Source organism: Procambarus clarkii, chromosome 79, assembly GCF_040958095.1.
Source record: "Procambarus clarkii isolate CNS0578487 chromosome 79, FALCON_Pclarkii_2.0, whole genome shotgun sequence".
Taxonomy (NCBI): domain Eukaryota; kingdom Metazoa; phylum Arthropoda; class Malacostraca; order Decapoda; family Cambaridae; genus Procambarus; species Procambarus clarkii.
In genome coordinates this window covers 19,044,162-19,072,089 of record NC_091228.1, presented here as the reverse complement: position 1 = coordinate 19,072,089, position 27,928 = coordinate 19,044,162, and the positions used below count along the sequence as shown (strand labels likewise).

The 27,928-nt window shown below is 45.7% G+C and overlaps 1 protein-coding gene across 1 annotated transcript in view; it reads left to right on the top strand.

The window, feature by feature from the left end:
* Nucleotides 1-27,928, top strand: part of LOC123768874 (uncharacterized) — a 338,169-nt gene that overhangs the window by 291,907 nt on the left and 18,334 nt on the right. Inside the window, exon 7 of the mRNA XM_069314569.1 lies at nucleotides 2,627-2,669. Within this exon, the coding sequence (XP_069170670.1) occupies nucleotides 2,627-2,669 (43 nt within the window). The remainder of the gene's footprint in view (nucleotides 1-2,626; nucleotides 2,670-27,928) is intronic.

The window sequence follows — 27,928 nt, the reverse complement described above, 5'->3', positions numbered from 1 at the left end:
CTTAAGGTTATCTTGAGATGATTTCGGGGCTGAGCGTCCCCCGCAACCCGGTCCTCGACCAGGCCTTGTTTTTCTTACACATCCCAAAGGAAGCAGCCCATAGCAGCTGTCTAACTCCCAGGTACTTATTTACTGATAGGTAAACAGGGTCATCAGGGTGAAAGAAAGTGCCCATTTGTTTCAGCCTCCACCGGGGATCGAACCCGGAACCTCAGGATCACGAATCCGAAGCGCTGTCCACTCGGCTGTCAGGCCCCTTAAAACAACCCAAAAAGAAATCTTCGACATATTTTGATGAAACGAGAAATTTTGGCCACAGATTGTGTGAAGATATTGGGGGGGGGGGGATTGAAGGGGTGCAGGTTAATATGATGAGCATGATTGAGAATGATGGAAGGAGAAGGGCTCGTATGATGAATTGACCTAAGGGCCACCATCTACAGTGGCCACGACGGGGACAAGACGGCGGCGCCTTGTCGAAGGTCAGCCTTCCTACTCCCCCCCCCCCCCACCCTTATTTTATTGAGGATTTGTCTTGTGTATATTGTGAACAAAAGGAATGACTCGGCATTTCAGACTTGAGTGGTTAAGCGGGTTCATGGGTTAATAATCCTATGGGGGAAACAACACACCTATTTTCTGTGTTACATTGTGGCTTGTTGAGCTTGCAGCTGTTGTCCAGCCTGTCTGTGTCAAATATTACATTTTAGAGAAGTGGTCTGTATTAATGACCTCCAACTTGGTCAGTATTACAAAGGCCTAGGCTGTTATTTATTTATTTATATAACTACAAGTTATATTGGGTTTCTGATCAACCCGTCCACTTAAAACTAACGTCACTTTTGGCTGGTATGCGCGGCGCTATGGCCAAATTTGGATGTAATTTTAAATGAAATCGACTCACAAAAGTGACGCACTGTTCCGTTTTCTGTTTGAGTCGTCCGGCTTACTCGGCAAGCTTAGAAGAGGATTCTTTCCATTAACATTTTTCATAACGTTTTGAAACTTTATGAGAATTTCCTGCCCACCTAACCTATCAGAGGACCCTTAACTTATTGTTGTTGAAAAAAAACATCCCAAATTTATTTTCATTTTGTTTTCATTTTCAAATTACGTCCATATTCGCCATACGGGTAAACGGCCAAAAGCGACGCTATTTTTAAGAGGACAGGTGACAAGGAGTACATAGCACTATGTGTTTACATTCTTGTAAAGCCACTAGTACGCATAGCACTTCGGGCAGGTCCTTAATCTAACAGATAATATTAAATAGGTAATTTCTAGGAAAATTTATAGGCTAATCTATCAAAATCTATAACAATTTAAACATTTATAGTGTTAGTCCCTCAGAGATTCGAAGTAGTGACAGTTGAACAAGTTCTGGCATGATTGTTGTTGCTGTCTTGAACTTTCTCCAAAGCGGAAAATCATTGATGTGTTTTTGAAGTGAAGTTTCCATATTAGGACACAGTAGGCCAGATGAGGCCACAACAGAGACTCGTACAGTTGAATATTCAATGTTGTTCGTTTAAGTCAATGATTCCTTTAACTATTCTTAAGGATTCTTTTCATATTATCTGTGAGTCCCAGATGTTTAATGGCTGGTACATCATAACTCCTAGGTAATATTGACTTAAATTTACCAGAGGGCCACCATTTCTCCATGGTGCCCTCTACGGCAACAGGAAGCCGGCGGTTTGTCAAAGGTTCCCCTACGGTTCCTGAGGAGTTTGTCTATCTGTATTTTGAGCGCGCAAACTGCTGCATTATGACATTAAAGGTAGTTTCATAATATGTACACGGTGTCTTGTAGCTAAGGTAAAGGTGGCATATAATGTTTAGCAACAAGTCGCCCTAGATTGTTTAGTGTTAACGACTAGGGCGATGGAGTGGTCATATCAGGATAGCAATTGTGCAGATAAATGGGGAAGATAATTGCAGACGAGGAGTCACAATAACGGGGGCTGAAATATGTTGACCAAACCACACACTACAAAGTGAAGGGACGACTAGATAATTGTTTATCTAATAGATGGAAGATGTTAATTGTTTGCATCTTGTTTACTCTGCGATGTAAAATGAATTCACCTGTAAATGGTCATTTTTAACAATGTAATCACTAGGCTTCTAACGTTAGTTTAGTGCTCAGAGACCATATACTGTACTTGAGGTGTTTTAAACATGTTGTTTATATAATTTAGGCCAATACACAGCTAAATAAATTAATAATACACAGTACTTTTAACTAAGGTTAGCTAAAGGTTTGTTTTAGTGGAAGACCCTAATAAGGTAATGTGTTTCTATGTAACTTTAAAAGAACATTGATGCTTAACCATAGCCTCATGAGTCGGAGACAAAAATGTATTCCGTTAGGCTATTGCAGTCTTATCAGTCTTGCTTACTCGCTATTGTTGATACAATCTGTAATTAATCTCCATTGCAATTTCACCTTTTCCAGTGATTGGTTCCAGTGTTCTTGAAATTCATAATTGTATTTTCCTACTCGATTGTATTTGAAATAAACTGTTTATACTTACCCTGGTGCTACATAGCCTTCCTGGTTTGGTGCCTTCTTTTGATAATTACTTATACTTGCCCTTAATATATGTAAAAAATATTTTTTCAGGAGTGTGGCACGTGTGGACAAGTGTTGGATCAGAGGAGTCAAGGTAAAGTTAACAACTAGTTCTAGGGAGGAGCGGGTGGAACTAGATGGAAGTAGAAAACTTCACATTCTTGTTACACTAACACTGGTTTGTGCCTCGGAGAGATTGTAGGATCCATTAAGTTCAGTAGAACTTCGGTTTCAACTCCTTTTGACCATGTCGTAGCTCAGTCGATTACGGCAGCGTCTGGGATGCTTTCGGATGCAGGTTTGAATCCTCGTCCCGGCCCTTGTGGATTTGTACACTCTTGTTAGCAGGCTGAGAGCTTTTCTTTCCCATAGATTTATTTATAGAAGAGTTAGCAATAAGTCGGCTGGGTTTATTAAAGTATTGTTTTTAGGTCCCATTTAGATTATGCCGTTCAGTTTTGATCGCCATGCTAAAGAATGGACATAATTCACTAGAACACGTCAGTTAGGATGACAAAGTTAATCCCGTAAATTAGAAAGCTTCCGTATGAAGAGATGTTGGAAAAATCTTAACGTGACATGATTGAAGTGTACAAGTAGATGAATGGGCATAACAAGGAAGCTATTGATAAGGCTTTAAATGAAGATAAGTTCAGATTTAGGAAATACCTGGGTAAATACTGGTTTGGTAACTGGGTTGTGGATTTGTGGAACAAATTACTGGATCATGTGCAGACGACGAGTCACAAAAACGTGCCTGAAGTATGTTGACCAGACCACACACTAGAAGGTGAAGGGACAACGACGTTTCGGTCCGTCCTGGACCATTCTCAAATCGATTGTGGATCATACTACTGGATCACTGGATCCATATTACTGGATCATAATAGGCATAGGAATCTTTGATTGTTTGAAGCTTAGGTTAGACGTATATGAATGAGTGTGGGTGGATATAAATAGGTGCCGCCACGTGCAGGACAATAGGCCATCTGCAGTTTCTTGACTTACGTTCTACTAGTTTACACTCAGAACGCGACTCTCCAATCAGCTTACATCTGTATCCTCAATTGCTGCTAGGTGATCAAGGGCGAACATTTAACCTTGAATGTTTTATCCAAACCAAATGATGGGTAGCAAAGATGTATGATAAGGTAAAAGCTGGGTGGCGAGGCAAGTTTTGGGGTAGTGAAGACTTAGAATATTGTTCAATGTGGGTGACAAAGACTTGCTGTGAAGAGTAGGTAAAGAATAAATTGAGAGATAGGAGAATTATCTTAAAATTAGACTTGGACTGGCTGGCATATGCATTATATATCATTAATGCATATGCCAAGTGGGGGGGGGGGAGATCTCCCCAAAGGCATAAACTGCTAGGTCAGGTAATCCACAAATCCATATCCAATGACTCCAAGGTCCTGGGAAGCTTGACCTTCCCATGAAGTTGGAGGATTGTTAGTGGGTTTGTGGATTTGGAATGAGGGAAGAGGCGGGCTGGATTAGGCAGTTTATGTCTTGGGAAATATTTGTAATCATTTTATTTAGAGATGAGTGTGAGCAGAAATGACACGCTATAGTAGTCATTTATAGTGAAGATGATAATGTATTTTCCAAATGAGAAAAAATTATGCTTGGCGAAAACTTAAGTTGAGATAAAAGTATGTTGTCAACAGCTCTACAATAAAAGATTTCGTTGTGGAGGAGATTCCCGCCCGAAAGGTCGGCCATCTTGGCGCGCAGTTTGAACGCTCCTGGCTGGACTTACTTTCCACACCTCGCCTGGAGCTCATCTTTGAATTCAACTGGCGTTTTTGGGCCAGTGTTTGCTCACTGCAGCTACCCAGGGGCTCACAGCATCGGGGGAGGCCGGAGCCTCCCTAATGTACGCTTCCCAGAGCGGGGGCGCTATGTACATTGACAGCAAGTCCTAGTGAGGAAAGCGGCGTTTGGTCACATTTGTCCCAAACCTCCCTCCAGTTTTCAAAACATCCCAAACATCCCAATTTCGAGGCCTGAGCCATATTTTGGAGCCAATTTCTGGCTCTCTGCACGTATTCGCAGTTTGATATTACGACTTTTTATACCCAACATATGCCAAGTACTGAAAGCGGCAGTGAGTCACATTTAGCACAAACTCTCCTGCAGTTTTCAAAATATCCCAAACATCCCAATTTCAAGGCCTGAGCTATATTTTGGAGCCAAATTCTGGCTCTCTGCACGTATTCGCAGTTTGAAATTACGACTTTTTTATACCCAACATATGCCCAGTACTGAATGCGGCTTTTGGCCACATTTGTCCCAATCCCCCCTGTAGTTTTCAAAATATATCAAACATCCCAATTTCGAGGCCTGAGCCATATTTTGGAGCCAAATTCAGGCACTCTGCACGTGTTCGCAGTGTGAAATTTCGACTTTTTATACCCAACATATGCCAAGTACTGAAAGCGGCAGTGAGTCACATTTTGCACAAACTCCCCTGCAGTTTTCAAAATATCCCAAACTTCCCAATTTCGAGACCTGAGCCATATTTTGGAGCCATATTCAGGCTCTCTGCACGTATTCGCAGTTTGAAATTACGACTTTTTATACCCAACATATGCCATGTACTGCAAGCGGCAGTGAGTCACATTTTGCACAAACTCCCCTGCAGTTTTCAAAATATCCCAAATATCCCAATTTCGAGGCCTGAGCCATATTTTGGAGCCAAATTCTGGCTCTCTGCACGTATTCGCAGTTTGAAATTGCGACTTTTTTATACCCAACATGTGCCAAGTACTGAAAGCGGCGTTTGGTCATATCTGTCCCAAACCCCCCTGCAGTTTTCAAAATATCCCAAACTTCCCAATTTCGAGGCCTGAGCCATATTTTGGAGCCACATTCTGGCTCTCTGCACGTCTATTATGATTCGGATATGATTTTAATTAATAAGATTTGATATGATTTTGATATGATATGGAAATAATACATTTCTTAGATGATTATTAGATATGGCGGGTAAAATTTCCCACACCACTCATTAACGACTCTTAGTCTGATGATGGTCTTACTGACATCTGACATATGACTTGTTTCCAAAAACCTGTTATGTCCTCTCGTTCTATTGAGCCTTTCGTTATACATTGTTTCTATATCTTCGTTGTTAGTTTACTTTAGTATCTTGTACGTTGTTATATGTCCGCCCTATTCCTCCATTCTCTCATTGTAATGAGGTCAAGTTACCTCAGTCCGTCTTCATAGTTCCGTTCCTTAGCTGAGGAACGAGCCAGGCTGCACACACTTATGAATATTTTCTAGTTTTGTTTTAAGTTTTCATAGGTAGGGGTTCCATGCCCGGGCAATATACTCATTATTGTTTTACTCAATATCTCAATATATTCATCGCTTGTGAGGAGCTGCAACAAAAGTTTCCTGGACTTCTAGGAACAAGCAGAGTCTCTCCTGTTTGATTGTTGCAATATTCTCATGGAACAAACAAGTTGCTCAAACAGGATTTTTCCTTTACGAAAATTCTGTGTTAGTATTTTTGTGTATGTACTTACCTAGTTGTGCTTGCGGACGTTAAGCTGCGGCTCTTTGGTCCCGCCTCTCAACTTCCATCTACAGCTGTACAGGTTCCTGAGCTACTCGAGCTCCGTCATGTCTAAATTTGAAATAGTGTATAGAGTTTGCCTTCACCACATCACTTCATATTGCATTCCATCTATTAACTTCTCTGACAGTGAAAACGTTCTTTCAAATTTGTCTAATTAGAAAGGCTCATTTGAGTACTCAACTTCTACGTGTGTCCCTTTGCATGAGTGCCACCCGTGTTAAATAATCTGTTCTTATCTACCCTCTCAATTCCCCTTAGAATTTTGTATGTGGTGATCATGTCTCCCTGAACACTTCTCTCTTCCAGCTACGTGAGGAGCAGTTTACACAGCCTAGTGGTCTACCTCTGAACTTTCTCCAACTTCTTGTGCTTGACAAGGTACGGGCTCCATGCTGGGGCCGCATACTCCAGGATTGGTCTTACATATGTGGTATACAAGGTTCTGAATTTTTCATTACACAGGTTTCTGAAGACTGATCTGATGTTAGCCAGACTTGCGTATGCCACTTTTGATCTTTTGTTGTGGGTTTCAGGAGACATGTTTGCCATGATGTCATCTACGTTTTTCTCTGTCCGTTTCATGAAGGATTTCATCCCCTATTCGGTATCCTGTTTCTAGCCTCCTGTTTCCACCGCCTAGTTTCATTACCATATATTCACTTGGGTTGAACGTCAGTAGTCATTTGTTGGACCATTCCTTCAATTTGTCCAGGTCATCTTTGTAGCCTCATGCTATCTTCCTCCGGCGTAATCCTCCTCATTATTTGTTCATCGTCAAAAAACATTGAGAGGAACGAGTCTATTTCTTCTGGGAGATCAGTTACATACATCAGAAACAGTATAGGTCCAAGGACGTAACCCTGCGGGGTTCTACTAGTGACGTCTGGCCACTCTGCGGCCTCACCGCTCACAGTGACTCGCTGTCACTGTGAGAAGTGAGGCCTTTGCTTTAGTACACCTTCATCCAGTGGAGTACCTTCCCTTTCACTCCTGCCTGCATTACCAGCTTGTGCACTAGTCACTTAATGGGTACTGTGTGAAGGTCTTTCTGGTAATACAAAAATATGCAGTATACCCACGTTTTTCTTTGATGCCTGATTTTTGTCACTTGGTCAATTAATCCTGTGAAGCATGATTTGCCGTCCCTGAAGCCTTGCTGATCATGTGTTACAAAGTTCTTTTGCTCCAAATGATCTACCATTTTCTTCGCACATTCTTCTCCTTTGTTTTCCATGGTATGCAGGTGTGCGTGCGTGCGTGCGTGCGTGCGTGCGTGCGTGCGTGCGTGCGTGCGTGCGTGTGTGTGTGTGTGTGTGTGTGTGTGTGTGTGTGTGTGCTTAGAGAGGACGCGCTTACACCGTTCACGACCTGACTATCTGGCCGTGTATAATCATCCAGTCGTTACCATTCACAAATATGTGTTTTTGGGCAGCACTGCGTGCCTGCATCACGGTGTGGGAGAGGCAGTGTTGGGGTAGAGCTGGTTGGGGCTGTTGGCGGACTGGGGCTTGATGCCTGCTGATAGCTGCGACTAAGGGGTGGTAGGTGATGAGTTATAACCATGGGTAGGAAGCTCGGCCAGTGGTGGTGGTGGTGGTTGGGGTAGAAGTGATCCCGGGGAAATTGGTGTGGGAAGATGTGATTAGTTGACTAGAAGGAGTATTGGGTGTTGATAGGGGCCGACAGGTACTGAGAAGGGGTGGTAGGTGTTGAGAAGGGGTGGTAGGTGTTGAGAAGGGGTGGTAGGTGTTGAGAAGGGGTGGTAGGTGTTGAGAAGGGGGTGGTAGGTGTTGAGAAGGCGGTGGTAGGTGTTGAGAAGGGGTAGAATGTGTTGTGAACGGCTGGTAGGTGTTGAGAACGGCTGGTAGGTGTTGAGAACGGCTGGTAGGTGTTGAGAACGGCTGGTAGGTGTTGAGAAGGTCTGGTAGGTGTTGTGTAGGGGTGGTAGGTGTTGAGAAGGGGTGGTAGGTGGTGAGAAGGGGTGGTAGGTGTTGAGTAGGGCTGGTAGGTGTTGAGAAGGGGTGGTAGGTGTTGAGAAGGGGTGGTAGGTGTTGAGTAGGGCTGGAAGGTGTTGGGAAGGTCTGGTAGGTGTTGAGTAGGGCTGGTAGGTGTTGAGTAGGGCTGGAAGGTGTTGAGAAGGGGTGGAAGGTGTTGAGTAGGGCTGGTAGGTGTTGAGAAGTGGTGGTAGGTGTTGAGAAAGGGGTGGTAGGTGTTGAGAAGGGGGTAGTAGGTGTTGAGAAGGGCTGGAAGGTGTTGAGAAGGGGTGGTAGGTGTTGAGAAGGGGTGGTAGGTGTTGAGTAGGGCTGGAAGGTGTTGAGAAGGGGTGGTAGGTGTTGAGAAGGGGTGGTAGGTGTTGAGAAGGGGTGGTAGGTGTTGAGTAGGGCTGGAAGGTGTTGAGAAGGGGTGGTAGGTGTTGTGAAAGGGTGGTAGGTGTTGAGAAGGGGTGGTAGGTGTTGAGTAGGGCTGGAAGGTGTTGAGAAGTGGTGGTAGGTGTTGAGAAAGGGGTGGTAGGTGTTGAGAAGGGGTGGTAGGTGTTGAGAAGGGGTGGTAGGTGTTGAGTAGGGCTGGAAGGTGTTGAGAAGGGGTGGTAGGTGTTGCGAAAGGGTGGTAGGTGTTGAGTAGGGCTGGTAGGTGTTGAGAAGGGGTGGTAGGTGTTGAGTAGGGCTGGTAGGTGTTGAGAAGGGCTGGTAGGTGTTGAGTAGGGCTGGTAGGTGTTGAGTAGGGCTGGAAGGTGTTGAGAAGGGGTGGTAGGTGTTGAGAAGGGGTGGTAGGTGTTGAGTAGGGCTGGAAGGTGTTGAGAAGGGGTGGTAGGTGTTGAGAAGGGGTGGTAGGTGTTGAGTAGGGCTGGTAGGTGTTGAGAAGGGGTGGTAGGTGTTGAGAAGGGGTGGTAGGTGTTGAGTAGGGCTGGTAGGTGTTGGGAAGGTCTGGTAGGTGTTGAGTAGGGCTGGTAGGTGTTGAGTAGGGCTGGAAAGTGTTGAGAAGGGGTGGAAGGTGTTGAGTAGGGCTGGTAGGTTTTGAGAAGTGGTGGTAGGTGTTGAGAAGGGGTGGTAGGTGTTGAGAAGGGGGTGGTAGGTGTTGAGAAGGGGGTGGTAGGTGTTGAGAAAGGGGTGGTAGGTGTTGAGAAGGGGGTAGTAGGTGTTGAGAAGGGGGTGGTAGGTGTTGAGAAGGGGGTGGTAGGTGTTGAGAAGGGGTGGTAGGTGGTGAGAAGGGGGGGGGGTAGGTGGTGAGAAGGGGCGGTAGGTGTTGAGTAGGGCTGGAAGGTGTTGAGAAGGGGTGGTAGGTGTTGAGAAGGGGTGGTAGGTGTTGAGTAGGGCTGGAAGGTGTTGAGAAGGGGTGGTAGGTGTTGAGAAGGGGTGGTAGGTGTTGAGAAGGGGTGGTAGGTGTTGAGTAGGGCTGGAAGGGGTGGTAGGTGTTGAGTAGGGCTGGAAGGTGTTGAGAAGGGGTGGTAGGTGTTGCGAAAGGGTGGTAGGTGTTGAGTAGGGCTGGTAGGTGTTGAGAAGGGGTGGTAGGTGTTGAGAAGGGGGTGGTAGGTGTTGAGAAGGGGGTGGTAGGTGTTGAGAAGGGGGTGGTAGGTGTTGAGAAGGGGGTGGTAGGTGTTGAGAAGGGGGTGGTAGGTGTTGAGAAGGGGGTGGTAGGTGTTGAGAAGGGGGTGGTAGGTGTTGAGAAGGGGGTGGTAGGTGTTGACTTGTCGTAGATACTGAAGGAAGATGGTCACAGAGTATCGATGTGGTGTGTATGCACTGAACTGGGGGGGGGGGAACGGCAGCCATAAGTGGGGGGGCGGAACGGCAGCCATAAGTGGGGGGGCGGAACGGCAGCCATAAGTGGGGGGGCGGAACGGCAGCCATAAGTGGGGGGGGGGGAACGGCAGCCATAAGTAGGGGGGGACGGCAGCCATAAGTGGGGGGGGGGGAACGGCAGCCATAAGTGGGGGGGGGGAACGGCAGCCATAAGTGGGGGGGGGGAACGGCAGCCATAATTGGGGGGGGGGAACGGCAGCCATAAGTGGGGGGGGGAGGAACGGCAGCCATAAGTGGGGGGGGGGAGGAACGGCAGCCATAAGTGGTGGGGCGGAACGGCAGCCATAAGTGGGGGGGGGAACGGCAGCCATAAGTGGGGGGGGGAACGGCAGCCATAAGTGGGGGGGGGGAACGGCAGCCATAAGAGGGGGGGGAACGGCAGCCATAAGTGGGGGGGGAACGGCAGCCATAAGTGGGGGGGGAACGGCAGCCATAAGTGTGGGGGGGAGAACGGCAGCCATAAGTGGGGGGGAGGACGGCAGCCATAAGTGGGGGGGAACGGCAGCCATAAGTGGGGGGGGAACGGCAGCCATAAGTGGGGGGGGGGAGAACGGCAGCCATAAGTAGGGGGGAGAACGGCAGCCATAAGTAGGGGGGAGAACGGCAGCCATTAAGGGGGGGAGAACGGCAGCCATAAGGGGGGAGGGAACGGCAGCAATAAGTGGGGGGAGGAACGGCAGCCATAATTGGGGGGGTAACGGCAGCCATAAGTGAGGGGGAGGAACGGCAGCCATAAGTGGGGGGGAGGAACGGCAGCCATAAGTGGGGGGGAGGAACGGCAGCCATAAGTGGGGGGGGGGAACGGCAGCCATAAGTGGGGGGGGGAGGAACGGCAGCCATAAGTGGGGGGGGGGAGGAACGGCAGCCATAAGTGGTGGGGCGGAACGGCAGCCATAAGTGGGGGGGGGAACGGCAGCCATAAGTGGGGGGGGGAACGGCAGCCATAAGTGGGGGGGGGGGAACGGCAGCCATAAGTGGGGGGGGGAACGGCAGCCATAAGTGGGGGGGGGGAACGGCAGCCATAAGTGTGGGGGGGAGAACGGCAGCCATAAGTGGGGGGGAGGACGGCAGCCATAAGTGGGGGGGAACGGCAGCAATAAGTGGGGGGGGAACGGCAGCCATAAGTGGGGGGGGGGAGAACGGCAGCCATAAGTAGGGGGGAGAACGGCAGCCATAAGTAGGGGGGAGAACGGCAGCCATTAAGGGGGGGAGAACGGCAGCCATAAGGGGGGAGGGAACAGCAGCAATAAGTGGGGGGAGGAACGGCAGCCATAATTGGGGGGGTAACGGCAGCCATAAGTGAGGGGGAGGAACGGCAGCCATAAGTGGGGGGGGAGGAACGGCAGCCATAAGTGGGGGGGAGGAACGGCAGCCATAAGTTGGGGGGGGGAGAACGGCAGCCATAAGTCGGGGGGGAGAACGGCAGCCATTAAGGGGGGGGGGAGAACGGCAGCCATAAGTGGGGGGGGAACGGCTGCCATAAATGGGGGGGGGAACGGCAGCCATAAGTGGGGGGGGGAACGGCAGCCATAAGTGGGGGGGGAATGGCAGCCATAAGTGGGGGGGAGGAACGGCAGCCATAAGTGGGGGGGAACGGCAGCCATAAGTGGGGGGGGGAGGAACGGCAGCCATAAGTGGGGGGGAGGGAACGGCAGCCATAAGTTGGGGGGGAACGGCAGCCATAAGTGGGGGGGGAACGACAGCCATAAGTGGGGGGGGAGGAACGGCAGCCATAAGTGGGGGAGAGGAACGGCAGCCATAAGTGGGGCGGGGGGAACGGCAGCCATAAGTGGGGGGGGGACGGCAGCCAAAAGTGGGGGGGAGAACGGCAGCCATAAGTGGGGGTGGAGGGAACGGCAGCCATTAGTGGGGGGGGGGAACGGCAGCCATAAGTGGAGGGAGGAACGGCAGCCATAAGTGGGAGGGGGAACGGCAGCCATAAGTGGGGGGGAACGGCAGCCATAAGTGGGGGAGGAGGAACGGCAGTCATAAGTGAGGGGGGGAACGGCAGCCATAAGTGGGGGGGGAGAAACGGCAGCCATAAGTGGGGGGGAGGGAACGGCAGCCATAAGTGGGGGGGGGAATGGCAGCCATAAGTGGGGGGGGGGAGGAACGGCAGCCATAAGTGGGGAGGGGGAGGAACGGCAGCCATAAGTGGGGGGGGAGAACGGCAGCCATAAGTAGGGGGGGGGAGAACGGCAGCCATAGTGGGGGGGAAAGGCAGCCATAAGTGGGGGGGGAACGGCAGCCATTAGTGGGGGGAGGAACGGCAGCCATAAGTGGGGGGGAACGGCAGCCATAAGTGGGGGGGAGGGAACGGCAGCCATAAGTGGGGGGGGGGGAACGGCAGCCATAAGTGGGGGGGGGGTAGATGGTGATAAGGAGCAGTAGACGTTTACAGTGGACAACAGGTGTTGAGAGGGCGTAGTTGTGGTTGACATGAGGAGGCGGGATTTACGAATGAGTGGAAGGTGTAGAGAAGTTGTAGATACTGAGACAACACAAGATAACCTCAAGGGAGGTGTTGAGAGGTGGTAGATGGTGACTGTAGATGGCAACCTGGAGTGATAGGTGAGGATAGGCACGATAGGATATAATGACTATATAAATCACGTGTTTATAAAGCTGGACATAAATTAAGCCAAAATAGTGAGAACAAATTTGTTGTTTGTGCAATTTTAGTGCTTGCAGCTCAGTTATCAGTCACCTTCTGTCACCTTCATGGAGGTTACGGGTCACCTTCATGGAGGTTACTTGTCACCTTCATGGAGGTTACTTGTCACCTTCATGGAGGTTACTTGTCACCTTCATGGAGGTTACTTGTCACCTTCATGGAGGTTACTTGTCACCTTCATGGAGGTTACTTGTCACCTTCATGGAGGTTACTTGTCACCTTCATGGAGGTTACTTGTCACCTTCATGGAGGTTACTTGTCACCTTGATGGAGGTTACTTGTCACCTTGATGGAGGTTACTTGTCACCTTCATGGAGGTTACTTGTCACCTTGATGGAGGTTACGTGTCACCTTCATGGAGGTTACTTGTCACCTTCATGGAGGTTACTTGTCACCTTCATGGAGGTTACTTGTCACCTTCATGGAGGTTACTTGTCACCTTCATGGAGGTTACTTGTCACCTTCATGGAGGTTACTTGTCACCTTCATGGAGGTTACTTGTCACCTTCATGGAGGTTACTTGTCACCTTCATGGAGGTTACTTGTCACCTTCATGGAGGTTACTTGTCACCTTGATGGAGGTTACGTGTCACCTTCATGGAGGTTACTTGTCACCTTCATGGTGGTTACTTGTCACCTTCATGGAGGTTACGTGTCACCTTCATGGAGGTTACGTGTCACCTTGATGGAGGTTACTTGTCACCTTGATGGAGGTTACTTGTCACCTTCATGGTGGTTACTTGTCACCTTCATGGAGGTTACGTGTCACCTTCATGGAGGTTACGTGTCACCTTCATGGAGGTTACTTGTCACCTTCATGGTGGTTACTTGTCACCTTCATGGAGGTTACGTGTCACCTTCATGGAGGTTACGTGTCACCTTCATGGAGGTTACTTGTCACCTTCATGGTGGTTACTTGTCACCTTGATGGAGGTTACGTGTCACCTTGATGGAGGTTACTTGTCACCTTGATGGAGGTTACGTGTCACCTTCATGGAGGTTACTTGTCACCTTGATGGAGGTTACTTGTCACCTTCATGGAGGTTACTTGTCACCTTCATGGAGGTTACTTGTCACCTTCATGGAGGTTACTTGTCACCTTCATGGAGGTTACTTGTCACCTTCATGGAGGTTACTTGTCACCTTCATGGAGGTTACTTGTCACCTTGATGGAGGTTACTTGTCACCTTCATGGAGGTTACTTGTCACCTTGATGGAGGTTACTTGTCACCTTGATGGAGGTTACTTGTCACCTTCATGGAGGTTACTTGTCACCTTGATGGAGGTTACTTGTCACCTTGATGGAGGTTACGTGTCACCTTCATGGAGGTTACTTGTCACCTTCATGGAGGTTACGTGTCACCTTGATGGAGGTTACTTGTCACCTTGATGGAGGTTACGTGTCACCTTGATGGAGGTTACTTGTCACCTTCATGGTGGTTACTTGTCACCTTCATGGTGGTTACTTGTCACCTTCATGGAGGTTACGTGTCACCTTCATGGAGGTTACTTGTCACCTTCATGGTGGTTACTTGTCACCTTCATGGAGGTTACGTGTCACCTTCATGGAGGTTACGTGTCACCTTCATGGAGGTTACTTGTCACCTTCATGGTGGTTACTTGTCACCTTGATGGAGGTTACGTGTCACCTTGATGGAGGTTACTTGTCACCTTGATGGAGGTTACGTGTCACCTTCATGGAGGTTACGTCTCACCTTCATGGAGGTTACGTGTCACCTTCATGGAGGTTACGTGTCACCTTCATGGAGGTTACGTGTCACCTTCATGGAGGTTACGTGTCACCTTCATGGAGGTTACGTGTCACCTTCATGGAGGTTACGTGTCACTTTCATGGAGGTTACGTGTCACCTTCATGGTGGTTGCTTGTCACCTTCATGGAGGTGACAGGTGTACAACATAAGAGGGCGACGTCTCCACCTAGCAAGACGCAACAGTACCTTGAGTGACCCAAGTCACTCAAGGTACTGAGTGACCTCGTCCCCCCCCCCCCCCCACACACACAAGTCTATATGGGTGGGGACGAGGCCTGGTAGACTAGTCTAACAGTTACCAGGGAGGATTATATTAAACAAATAGTAAAATTCAAACCAAACAAATCCCCAGGGCCGGATGAAGTGTTTGCCAGGGTGCTTAAAGAATGCAAAGAGGACCTTTCCGAGCCACTGTCTACCATATTTAATAAATCATTAGTCAGGCAGAGTGCCAGAGTCATGGAAGGTAGCTAATGTGATACCAATTTTTAAGAAAGGAGATAGATCACTTGCGTCAAACTATCGGCCAATTAGCCTAACGTCTATTGTGGGAAAGTTACTTGAAGACGAATTTTATTTGCACTTATCGATTCATCTCGAAAAACATAAATTAATAAATGAGTCGCAACATGGTTTTACAAATGGCCGTTCATGTTTAACAAATTTGTTACCTTTTTATTCCAGCATAGTTGAGGCAGTTGATAGTGGTAAGGATTGTGATGTTGTGTACCTTGACTTTAGCAAAGCTTTTGATACAGTGCGATATGAAAGACTGATTAAAAAGATAGTCTCATGGTATTGGGGGTGCTATATTAAGCTGGATTAGGGCATAGCTATACCAAAGGAAACAGAGTTAGTATAAATGGGGTTAAGTTTAAGTGGGAAAATGTTGTAAGTGGAGTGCCTCAAGGCTCTGTCCTGGGACCTCTGTTGTTTACAATATATATATAAATAATTTAGATTCAGGTTTGAGTAGCAACATTTGCAAATTTCCCGATGATACAAAAATCGGCAGGGAAAAGTTCTGAGGCTAGGTAATGATGATAGTTACAGGATACGAGCTGGATGGTGTTGAGATTGCGAAAGGGATCTTGGAGTTATGATTAGTAAAAATTTAAAACTAAAAGATCAATGCATTTATGTTCGCAATAAGGCAAATAGGTCACTGGAATTTATTAATCGAAGCGGTAATAATAAGACACCTGGTTCTTATTGTGGTGTTCTTCACCTGGTTCTTATGGTAGTGTTCTTCACCTGGTTCTTATGGTGGTGTTCTTCACCTGGTTCTTATTGTGGTGTTCTTCACCTGGTTCTTATGGTGGTGTTCTTCACCTGGTTCTTATGGTAGTGTTCTTCACCTGGTTCTTATGGTGGTGTTCTTCACCTGGTTCTTATGGTGGTGTTCTTCACCTGGTTCTTATTGTGGTGTTCTTCACCTGGTTCTTATGGTGGTGTTCTTCACCTGGTTCTTATGGTGGTGTTCTTCACCTGGTTCTTATGGTGGTGTTCTTCAGCTGGTTCTTATTGTGGTGGTGTTCACCTGGTTCTTAGGGTGGTGTTCTTCAGCTGGTTCTTATTGTGGTGGTGTTCACCTGGTTCTTAGGGTGGTGTTCTTCAGCTGGTTCTTATGGTGGTGTTCTTCACCTGGTTCTTATTGTGGTGGTGTTCACCTGGTTCTTATGGTGGTGTTCTTCACCTGGTTCTTATGGTGGTGTTCTTCAGCTGGTTCTTATTGTGGTGGTGTTCACCTGGTTCTTAGGGTGGTGTTCTTCAGCTGGTTCTTATGGTGGTGTTTTTCACCTGGTTCTTATGGTGGTGTTCTTCACCTGGTTCTTATTGTGGTGTTCTTCACCTGGAAAATTGTGGAAGTATAAGAGTGAAAATTGCTTGTTAAGATTTCTTGTTTTAACTCGCGAGTATTTCCCTCCTGACACGGCAATTTTATGATGGTTTATACGGATTATGATATTGGCCGAGGGAGGATTTATGAGGGGGAACTGGTGGCAGTTTGAATTAGCGGACAGTAGCTATACAGCTTTATGCCATCGGAGATGTCACATAGGATGGTGTTAATTTATTGAGTTGATTGGTAGAAGATGGACTCAGGTCTGTGCCCCTAGGGAGGGGGGGGGGGAAGGTTGAAAACATTTATGAACTTGAAGGAACATATAATGCAGAAGAGGGAAATATATTAATTAAATTGTTGATTTGTGGATTCTTTAAAATCCAAAACAATTTTGGATTTTATTCATTTTAAAGAAAAGTAGTTTGATTCTACGATGCTTTTGTTATTGTGAATAATGCTGAATCTTCCTCTTCTGCCTCTACTTCTAGTACACCTAGTGCCGGCACTCTTCTCGGGTGGTCACCACTACTCTGGCCACTTTTACTAAAAGTATTACTATAATGTGGGTAATAATGAAAAAAAGATATTGCTGATAATGTTGATAATAATTATAATTTTAAATGGCAAATACTACTACTACTACTACTAGTAATAATAATAATACTAGTAATAACTAACAATGAATATCATCTTTTTATCTTTTCTGCAACTCTCTCCCTGATGATTAGCACACCCTTCAAGAGCTGCAATACGAGGCAACCAGATAGATGTTTCTTTTGCATAAACAGAACCGTTGCAACGCTTCTTGCACCCTAAACTCACTATATTACGAACCTCTGTTTTGCAACACATTGACAACCAAAATGTCGTCACTGCAACATGTTAGCAACATGTTGCGGCCAGAAATGTACGTTGCTTCCCTTAAAATCATTGGGGCCCAGTATCTTAATCCAATATTAACGTTAATGTCTCACCTACATGAAAGGTATGGAGTCACCTTACCCACGAGATGGGTATGAGGGCCATTTACCCACAAGATAGGCATTAGTTCTACTTACAAGATGGGCTAGGCATCCACTTACCCAAAAGATGGGTATGGGGTCCACTTACACCACAGGATAGGTGTGGGGTCGTCCCCTAATCCACAGGATAGGTATGGGGTCGTCCCCTAATCCACAGAATGGAGATTGGGTCAAGACTAAAGTAATTAAATAAATAAAATACTCAGAAACGATGGGGTGTCCGTGTCACAATTGTCTGCGATTGACGTCCAAAAATGGATGGCTCATTTGTGTCAACCCGTCTCTGTACGTGTCCCTCCATGTGGAACCAGACGCGAGGGGCGCTGGTGTCGGGGCGACCTGTCCTCCACACCGGCCTCTCAATCCCAAGACCAGTTTACAAGATATAATTGTAGACAAATTTTCCGACTCATGTGATTTGATTGCCCCTTAAGTTTGGATATGGGGAGGGATCAAGGGATAGTGTATACGAAGCAGCCCATCATAAAAAATATTGTCCAAATACCAGTACGTATACAATATTAACCCGCTATTTGTAAATGGAAAACATTTTACACCATCCCGTTCTCAAGCTATGTTCATTCCATCCAGCGCCCGACCCCAAAGCAGCATTCATCAGTTTTAACACGTTTTTAACTGAAAATAGTAGTTTTTTTTTTAATATAAGTTTGTATTTGAGAAAATTCTTATTTTGAATTGATGAATGTGTCTTTGGAGTTGACCGCTGGATGGACGAGCATTACCTGATAACGAGATACAAATACAAACGACTGTTAACAGTACCTAAACATTTAATCTAACCTCGTCATAACTATGCACATAATCATACTTTATAATAAAATTAATTACTATATGAGAAAATATCTATTCTGATGTTACATTATACAGAAAAAAATCGAATCCATCCGGGATGTGCCACGGAACAGAATTCCATGGCTGGAGGATGACTTGCAAAATAGCTAGCCTTATCTTACCTAGGTATACCTGTACAACCAATTCTAACTAATAATAATAATAATTAATATATGAGAGACTACAGGTTATTATACTCTATACGTTAAAACAGCTGAACCTGTAGGATTGGCAGTAACTTGTACAAGGATAGACTGATGATTGGGTTTTTGTGAGACATTCAGAATAACATTGTCTCTGTCTCCCTCTCTCTCTCTATCTCTGTCTCTCTCTTCTTTCTCTCCTCGCACTCTTCTCTCTCCTATCATCACTTTTCACCGGAAAAGTACCGGCGATAAAAAAAATCAACGCAATGAATTCCAACACTTGCCAGCGTCACCAGAGTCGCCTTAGAGCTACAGCGTTAATAAACATGTCTCATAAGTATAAAATATCACAGCTGGCCATCGGAGGGGATGTAGTAAATTCCTTTCCACCACCACCACCACCCCTCCCCCTCAACCACCACAATCGGAACCATTACCACCTGAACCACTCCTTTACCAACACCACCTCCACCACCACCTACAACATCAACACCACCATCAACACCAAACCAGTCAACTTGTGAGACAGTGGAATAAACCAAGCAATTACTAAATCATTCTAGAACAAGGGAGACACTCAGGGGACCAAGGAGACACTCAGGGGACCAGGGAGACACTCAGGGGACCAGGGAGACACTCAGGGGACCAAGGAGACACTCAGGGGACCAGGGAGACACTCAGGGGACCAGGGAGACACTCAGGGGACCAAGGAGACACTCAGGGGACCAAGGAGACACTCGGGGGACCAGGGAGACACTCAGGGGACCAGGGAGACACTCAGGGGACCAGGGAGACACTCAGGGGACCAGGGAGACACTCAGGGGACCAAGGAGACACTCAGGGGACCAGGGAGACACTCAGGGGACCAAGGAGACACTCAGGGGACCAGGGAGACACTCAGGGGACCAGGGAGACACTCAGGGGACCAAGGAGACACTCAGGGGACCAAAGAGACACTCACGGGACCAAAGAGACACTCAGGGGTTCAAAGAGACACTCAGGGGACCAAGGAGACACTCAAGTGACCAAAGAGACACTCAGGGGAGCAAGAACTTCAACAGTCAAATAAAAGCTGTTCTACTCTCAGCTTAAAACTGTTCAAGTCAGTTAAATATTGTTCAACAGTTCGTCCCCACTGTATTCCAAAATCATCACTCTTCCTTTTAATGAATTATTCTCAGGCATTTAGCACTCAACGGAATCTCATGCGAGTTAGTCACTGTAAATGTAAAGGTAAATCATGGCAAAATGTAGAAAGAAGGGAGAGGAATATACTTTACCCACTGGACTGGTTATGGTGAGATTAGATTAGGCAGATCTTGAGAATATACGACATATCAAAGTCATAGCCAGCTTAGGCAAGTATGCTGGCTCTCTTAAGTACCAATACTCAGTGAAATGAGAGTCAGAATCACCACCTCCCACTCTCCCAAGTTTTTTCTTTGCAATCTTCCTTGCAATCGTTCTGCACCCATTCGGAATCTTCCTTGCACTCTTGAGTTTTGCTTGCAAGCTTTCGTGCACTCTTTGTTGCACTATTCTTAGCACTGTTCTTGGTCACTCTTCCTCATGCCAGCACTCATTTCCTTGGCTGGCTTCGTGGCAACGGCTGACACTGGCTCATACTACCTGGGTTTCTTTCCTTTCACTCCATGTTAATTTTATCTCTCTCTCTCTCTCTCTCTCTCTCTCTCTCTCTCTCTCTCTCTCTCTCTCTCTCTCTCTCTCTCTCTCTCTCTCTCTCTCTCTCTCTCTCTTTCTCTCTCTCTCTCTCTCTCTCTTTCTCTCTCTCTCTCTCTCTCTCTCTTTCTCTCTCTCTCTCTCTCTCTCTCTCTCTCTCTCTCTCTCTCTCTCTCTCTCTCTCTCTCTCTCTCTCTCTCTCTCTCTCTCTCTTTCTCTCTCTCTCTCTCTCTCTCTCTCTCTCTCTAAAACTATTTATATAAAAAATATATTATTTCATGACAATACTATGTATAACAAGACTAGATATAACAAGAGTAGGTATATGAAGACTAAGCATATCAAGACTGGGTATAACATACCTGTGGATAATCATTCTCCACGTAACAGATCTGTTGCTATATAGGTTCGCAACAAATAATAATATAATGCTGATTACTATACTCCAAGGATACTACAATTTATATATATATATATATATATATATATATATATATATATATATATATATATATATATATATATATATATATAAGTGAAGCAATGAGCTAATGATACCAGGGAGTAATGTGGCAGACAATTGGTTCGAGTCCTTTAATAAGCGCCCAGTCGTTCCAAACACTACTTTTCACCCAGTTGAATATACAGCAACAGTGTAGTGTAGTATATTCAACTGGCTGAAAAGTAGTATTTGGAACGACTGGGCGCTCATTAGAGGACTTGAACCATTAGTCTGCCACATTACTCCCTGGTATCATTAGCTCATTGCTTCACTTTTCAAACACCTGCCATTGTAATATTGCTGCAATTCCACACTTTTATATTTCCATTCCATTAAGTGTATTACTTGAAATCGAAAAGCAGAGTTTGATGGAAGTATTATGTCCTTCCCAAGTGTTTGAGGCGAAGAAACACTGAAGCGGTTTGGGAAGCTTTAATTACACTGAACAATTGTCAATATTAGACGGACGAGTAATTCTCAGTATTACACAGGGAGTCAAATACACCATTATCAAAGAACCTATCTACGTAATGCTTTAAAAAATTAGTTATAATACTTTGTTGTATAAACTGTTTCACCTATCAGAAAATCACAACACTAAAACCAAATCATATATGCATGTATATCAGTTTACCTGTGACAGATTATAATTAGGCCAAACAGTTAAATATTTGAATATTTAGATAAATGAACAATTAATATTTGTGAAAAAATATGCCCTCATTTCAACATGAGATAATTGACTGAGGAACAGATGTGAGAGGGAAAGTGGGTGTTGTGTAGGGGGGAACTGGGTGTTGTGGAGGGGGATTTGAGTTGTGGGAGGGGGACGGGGTATTGTGGGAGAGGGGTAGTTGAAGTGTGATGGGAAATGAGTGTGCTGAAGATGAATAAGTATGAGTAGGAGATGAAACCTCCCACTCATGTACATATGTACTATGTACGAAAGTGCATGCGAACCTTTTCCTGGTTACCTACTTCACGGCTTACCTATCCCATAGCAACCTAGCCCATAGCCTGCTATACCTAAGCTTCCTAGGATATATCTACTATCCCATGACCACCTAGCCCATCCCTATCCTTTAACTACCTATGACATGGCTTCTAGTCCACCCTCCTAACCTAACCATTGAATGATACGCCAGTACTCTCCTCTACCAAAACATCTTCATGCAAGTTAAATAAATTCGTATCAAACACACTCATATTCTCAGAGTCTGCAGTCAAAGTCAAATAGAACCATTTGCTAATGAAGTTCACGAGAAAAGTTCAATTTGAACACACCACAAGAGTTCGTGCTGATCATACGACTTAAAACCAGGGACATGGCAGGGACCGTCCAATCACCACGCTGACAGATCAATCAACTCTTGTCAGGAATATGAGAAATCAATCAACGCACGATACAGTGGCTTCGAAAATTCAGACCAATCAGCACACATCACGGAAGGCAATGACCAATCAGCAAATATCACAGAAGACAAGGACCACCAAAAAGCACGTATCAGATAAAACATGAACCAATCAGCACTTATCACAGAAGACCAGGACCAATCAGCACTTATCACAGAAGACCAGGACCAATCAGCACTTATCACAGAAGACCAGGACCAATCAGCAATTATCACAGAAGACCAGGACCAATCAGCACTTATCACAGAAGACCAGGACCAATCAGCACTCATCGCAGAACACAAGGTCCAATCAGCCCTCATTGTAGCAAGTGTGAACAAATCAGCGCAGGTGGTGCCCTCATCCTACTAAAGGTTCAATCAGAACGCCTGGGGAGCCAACAGGCACGCCCCTCACCCTCTGCAATTTCACGTTCAGGAAAAATGCTAATAGCTTTCTCTGTTTCATATATTGCTATTGTGAAAATATATTTATAAATTTTAGCTATAATCGAGCCAATTTGGGGGGTGAGAGATCAAAAGATTCCATGTTGAAAAAACAGATTTGATTTTATGTGGAGAGGGAATATTTGCGGAACAGGTTGGGAAAGAGGCTCGAACTCTCGATTTCCCACTCAATGAATGTTTTGTGTAAACAGAAACGTACAAACCCAAGCAACCCGCCTAACTTATTGACTCAGAAGCAAAAAAACTCATTAATACAGTGTTTCAACTTTGTACCAATATGTCGCGTTATTTTACGAATTGACTGCTTTCGTAAAAAATGCGACGTAATCTGTGATAGTTACGGAGTTTCCCATCGTGACCGAAGCGATAAATTGTCTGCAGATGCAAGCGAAATTAACCTCACAGAAATGAGTCAGTTTTTTTCAAAATTCTCACAGTTTAATGTTCGTCGTCCATTTTATTAATGCATCTTTCACCAGTCATTTGGGTAAGTTTTCAGGAACTTTGGACTTTACTGAAAACTTTTATAGATAATGACCCAAGATGGGAAAGTGGAGGTGAAAAACGTTTATCGTAGGAAAAAAATTTATTATGGAAAATGTTATGGTAAAATAATCTTTTGATATGTAAAAAAAAATATTTCATATATGATACATATATATCTCTAAAAGATTTATTGCAAAATAAGTTTAGATTCAGGTAAGACCGTGATAAATACTGATTTGGAAACTGACTTGTTGATTTATAGAACGAATTACTGATGAATGTAATAGACGTGGGATTGAAGGATTGATTCAAGCGTAGGTTAGACATATAAATGAATAATTTTGGGTGGATATAAGTAGAAACTGACTCGAATAGGCCTTCTGAAGTTTTCCAAACCATTCTCCTGTTTAGATTGTACTTTTTATAAATATGTGCACCATAGTACAAAAACATTGACGTGCTAAGCAATTAGATAGTATAACTTTGTATGATTCACTTTATAGAGAACGAAAAAAAATAAGCTAAAAAATATTCTTAAATATTCCTAGGCCAAGTATAGCATGCATATGTACTGTATAAGTCCTCAGATAGTGTATATTAGGCCTATAGGAAAGTTAGGTTAGGTTCGTTTATTTTGTCTTTGGAACGAAAGTGGAAAATCGTTTCCCGGTTGGTCCAAATTCAATAGTACCGATTTCTACTTTCTAATTGCGGTGCACGTCGGTATATGTACTATGGTCTTCATCTTTCCTATAAGTACTACAAAAACAGGAGGACGGGCATGAGTTTTTCTAATGTTTTTATGTGCTAGAGATGAAAAATCATAATACCCAAGAATCTCTGAACAAAGTGAGCATTTTTAAATAAATAAGTAACAGTACATTCTAAAAAAATCTAGCAAGACAATACTGAGAGGATCTGTATTTGAATAATTAGAAGAAATATAACAATTTTACGAAAACTGAACAAGATGCAAATTGGGAGAGCAAATATTGCAAGTTTATGCAATGTTTGTGTGGACGCGGGTATTGTGTGAGACCTTGATTTGGTATCAGGTTGATGCCTCAGGACCCTAAGAGGATTTAGTTAAATCCCAGGTTGCATAACAGCGTATCGTGGTCCAGGGGTTTAAGTCATGTGCTTCGGAGTACTCAGGGTGCAGGCTCGAATCCTCCTCATGGTTCCGGCTGATTTTCTCATTGATGCGTTATTGTTAATTCTTTGTACATTAAAGTTATATTCACTAAGACATTTTGCAATATGCCATTTCTTAACACACCATACTTTACAATTCCTTTACAAAAATGATTATAATAATTAGTTGCTTTTATTTTAGTAAATAAACAATCAGAACAAGAGGTAATCAAAGAGTCGACTACGTCATCTGCCTGTCTAAAGACCAGACACTTAGACACAACCCATAAATCTGAAAATAAAATAATTGACAAAGTTTTGGTCAGTCAAGGACCATTATCATGTAGACTAATGACTTCATAATGGTCCAGGACGGACCGTATCGCCAGTTCTCCTTTCTTTAGAAGGTAGGCACTCGAGGAAGGAATGATTGGAGGAGTATTGTAGCTGGGATGAAGGCATAAGCATCACTCCTGCGGAAGCCGGTCCTGCATTCTGACTGAGGCCTAGTGTGATAATGCCATTAAATAAGTTCTACGTGTTAAGCCTTCAGCATTATTAATAGAACCTGATAGACATGTGAACTATGCTTGGGAATTTTTTTTCCAAAGAGATATGAATAGCGTAATAAAGATGTTTACTTTTTACAACACAGACAACAAATATGTAATATTATATTAAATAAGCACACAACTAACCTTGAAATGAAATTATATTTGCAACTGCCCAAAATGCGTGTGTTTTCTCTAGAGAATTATAGAAGTAATGCTTACTATCAAAATAAAAAATATCAAAATTACATATTTTGATATTTTCAGCTAGACGAAAAGCTGTTAAAAAATAAGATCTCAAGCTGAAAATATCAAAATGTGTAACTTAAAAAAAAGGAACATTTATGCACTAAGCTGAAAACGAACAAATATTTAAAATCTCGCGGAAAATGTAGCAAAATATTACACAATTAAACGAAAATATTTAATTTTTGAACAGCTTCCATGGCAGAAAAAATACAACATTTAATAACACGACGAACAAAAGAATTTTTTTTAATCAAAATATAACAAAGGCCTGTTCTTGGAAAATGTGGCCTAAAGTTTACCTTTATCAACACGGATTAACTACAGGTTAGTGAACATAGGTTAATGAACAATATGGAATGTCTGGAGGTGACTGTTGGTGTTAGTGTACATAGGTTAGTGAATACTGGTTAGTGAACATAGATTAGTGAAAACATGCTAGAGAACATGGGTTAATGAACACAGATTAATGATCACAGGTTAGAGAACACAGGTTAGTAAACAGGAGCCTTTGGCTGAGTGGTCAGCGCTCCGAACTCGTAATCCTATGGCACGGGGATTGATCCCAATTGGAGGCGGAAACAAATAGGCAGAGTTTCTTTCACCATGGGGCCCCTGTTACCGAGCAGTAAAGAGGTACCTGGGAGTTAGACAGCTGTTACGGGCTTCTTCCTGTGAGTGTGTGTGTGTGTGTGTGTGTGTGTGTGTGTGTGTGTGTGTGTGTGTGTGTGTGTGTGTGTGTGTGTGTGTGTGTGTGTGCGCGCGTGCGTGTGCGTGTGTGTAAGTGTGTGTGTGTGAAAAAATAGTTAACAGTCAAGCCTGACAGTTGAGAGGCGGACTGAAAGAGCCAGAGCTCAACCACCGCAAGCACAACTAGGTGACTACAGGTTAGTGAACACAGGTTATTGATTACACAAACTATTATCCAGAAAAGGAAAGTTAAAATGGTTTTTTTCTCGTTGAAATTCCTTCTGTCGAGGTTATTTTGTGTTCATCGAACAGGAGAGTTGAATCATTTCTGCAACCTGCTGAAACATATGATAGATAAAGATTACACATGCGAAACACTTGCAGATTATTTGGAGTGGTTAATCAGTAGAACGGGAGCACCAATATGAGCGTTAGGCAAGGTCAGGGGGGGTCAGAGAGGTCACCATGTCCAAGCTCGAGCACCGGGGCCAGCAGGGCTAGCAAAAGCCAATATAGGCTCTCCACGATATGATATTTGCCGCCTCGGCTGTTGTGATCAGCAGTCACTCGCCACCAACAGCGAGGGTAATGAATGATCCTCACGGCTATTGCCTCGCCTGTGGGTGTTGGTGTGAGGTGACTGGTGGTGGTGACTGGTGTGGGGTGACTGATGGTGGTTTGGGGTGACTGATGGTTGTGTGGGGTGACTGGTGTTGGTGTTGGTGACTGGTGGTGGTGACTGGTGTTTGTGGTGGTGAGGGGTGACTGGTGTTAGTGAGGGGTGACTGGTGGTGGTGTGGGGTGACTGGTGGTGGTGAGGGGTGACTGGTGGTGGTGTGGGGTGACTGGTGGTGGTGAGGGGTGACTGGTGGTGGTGTGGGGTGACTGGTGGTGGTGAGAGGTGACTGGTGGTGGTGTGGGGTGACTGGTGGTGGTGAGGGGTGACTGGTGGTGGTGTGGGGTGACTGGTGGTGGTGTGGGGTGACTGGTGGTGGTGAGGGGTGACTGGTGGTGGTGTGGGGTGACTGGTGGTGGTGTGGGGTGACTGGTGGTGGTGTGGGGTGACTGGTGGTGGTGTGGGGTGACTGGTGGTGGTGTGGGGTGACTGGTGGTGGTGGTGTGGGGTGACTGGTGGTGGTGGTGTGGGGTGACTGGTGGTGGTGTGGGGTGACTGGTGGTGGTGAGGGGTGACTGGTGGTGGTGTGGGGTGACTGATGGTGGTGTGGGGTGACTGGTGGTGTGGGGTGACTGGTGTTGGTGGTGTGGGGTGACTGGTGGTGGTGTGGGATGACTGGTGGTGGTGTGGGGTGACTGGTGGTGGTGAGGGGTGACTGGTGGTGGTGTGGGGTGACTGATGGTGGTGGTATGGGGTGACTGGTGGTGGTTTTGGGTGACTGGTGGTGGTGTGGGGTGACTGGTGGTGGTGTGGGGTGACTGGTGGTGGTGAGAGGTGACTGGTGGTGGTGTGGGGTGACTGGTGGTGGTGAGGGGTGACTGGTGGTGGTGTGGGGTGACTGGTGGTGGTGTGGGGTGACTGGTGGTGGTGAGGGGTGACTGGTGGTGGTGTGGGGTGACTGGTGGTGGTGAGGGGTGACTGGTGGTGGTGTGGGGTGACTGGTGGTGGTGTGGGGTGACTGGTGGTGGTGTGGGGTGACTGGTGGTGGTGGTGTGGGGTGACTGGTGGTGGTGTGGGGTGACTGGTGGTGGTGAGGGGTGACTGGTGGTGGTGTGGGGTGACTGATGGTGGTGTGGGGTGACTGGTGGTGGTGTGGGGTGACTGGTGGTGGTGTGGGGTGACTGGTGGTGGTGAGGGGTGACTGGTGGTGGTGTGAGGTGACTGGTGGTGGTGAGGGGTGACTGGTGGTGGTGTGGGGTGACTGGTGGTGGTGTGGGGTGACTGGTGGTGGTGTGGGGTGACTGGTGGTGGTGAGGGGTGACTGGTGGTGGTGAGGGGTGACTGGTGGTGGTGGTGTGGGGTGACTGGTGGTGGTGGTGTGGGGGTGACTGGTGGTGGTGTGGGGTGACTGGTGGTGGTGACTGGTGGTGGTGGTGTGGGGTGACTGGTGGTGGTGTGGGGGTGACTGGTGGTGGTGACTGGTGATGGTGGTGTGTCAAAGAATGGTCAAAGAGGATTAAGCGGTCAGAGAATAAGGATGAAAGATTAAAGAAAAGCCTCATGAACACAATATATGAATATAAAATTGTAATGAGACATTGTAAGCCTCCCTATCAGAGTTTTTTCTTAAACTGTTGTGCAATATTATAACTTAAAAATGGATCAAGTTTGTATATACCAGTACTAATATTAAGAAGACTTGGACACTGACTGATTAGAGCAGACTCAATCAAATTCTGTTCCACGAAACCACCACAATTGGTAATGCTTTTCGCCCCCTTTTCCAGTTAATAGTGTGGCCGCATATACTTGTGTGCAGATACAATGCGTTAGACGTTTGGGCAGTTCTAATACTATAAGCATGTTGTGACAACCGCAATTGTAAGGA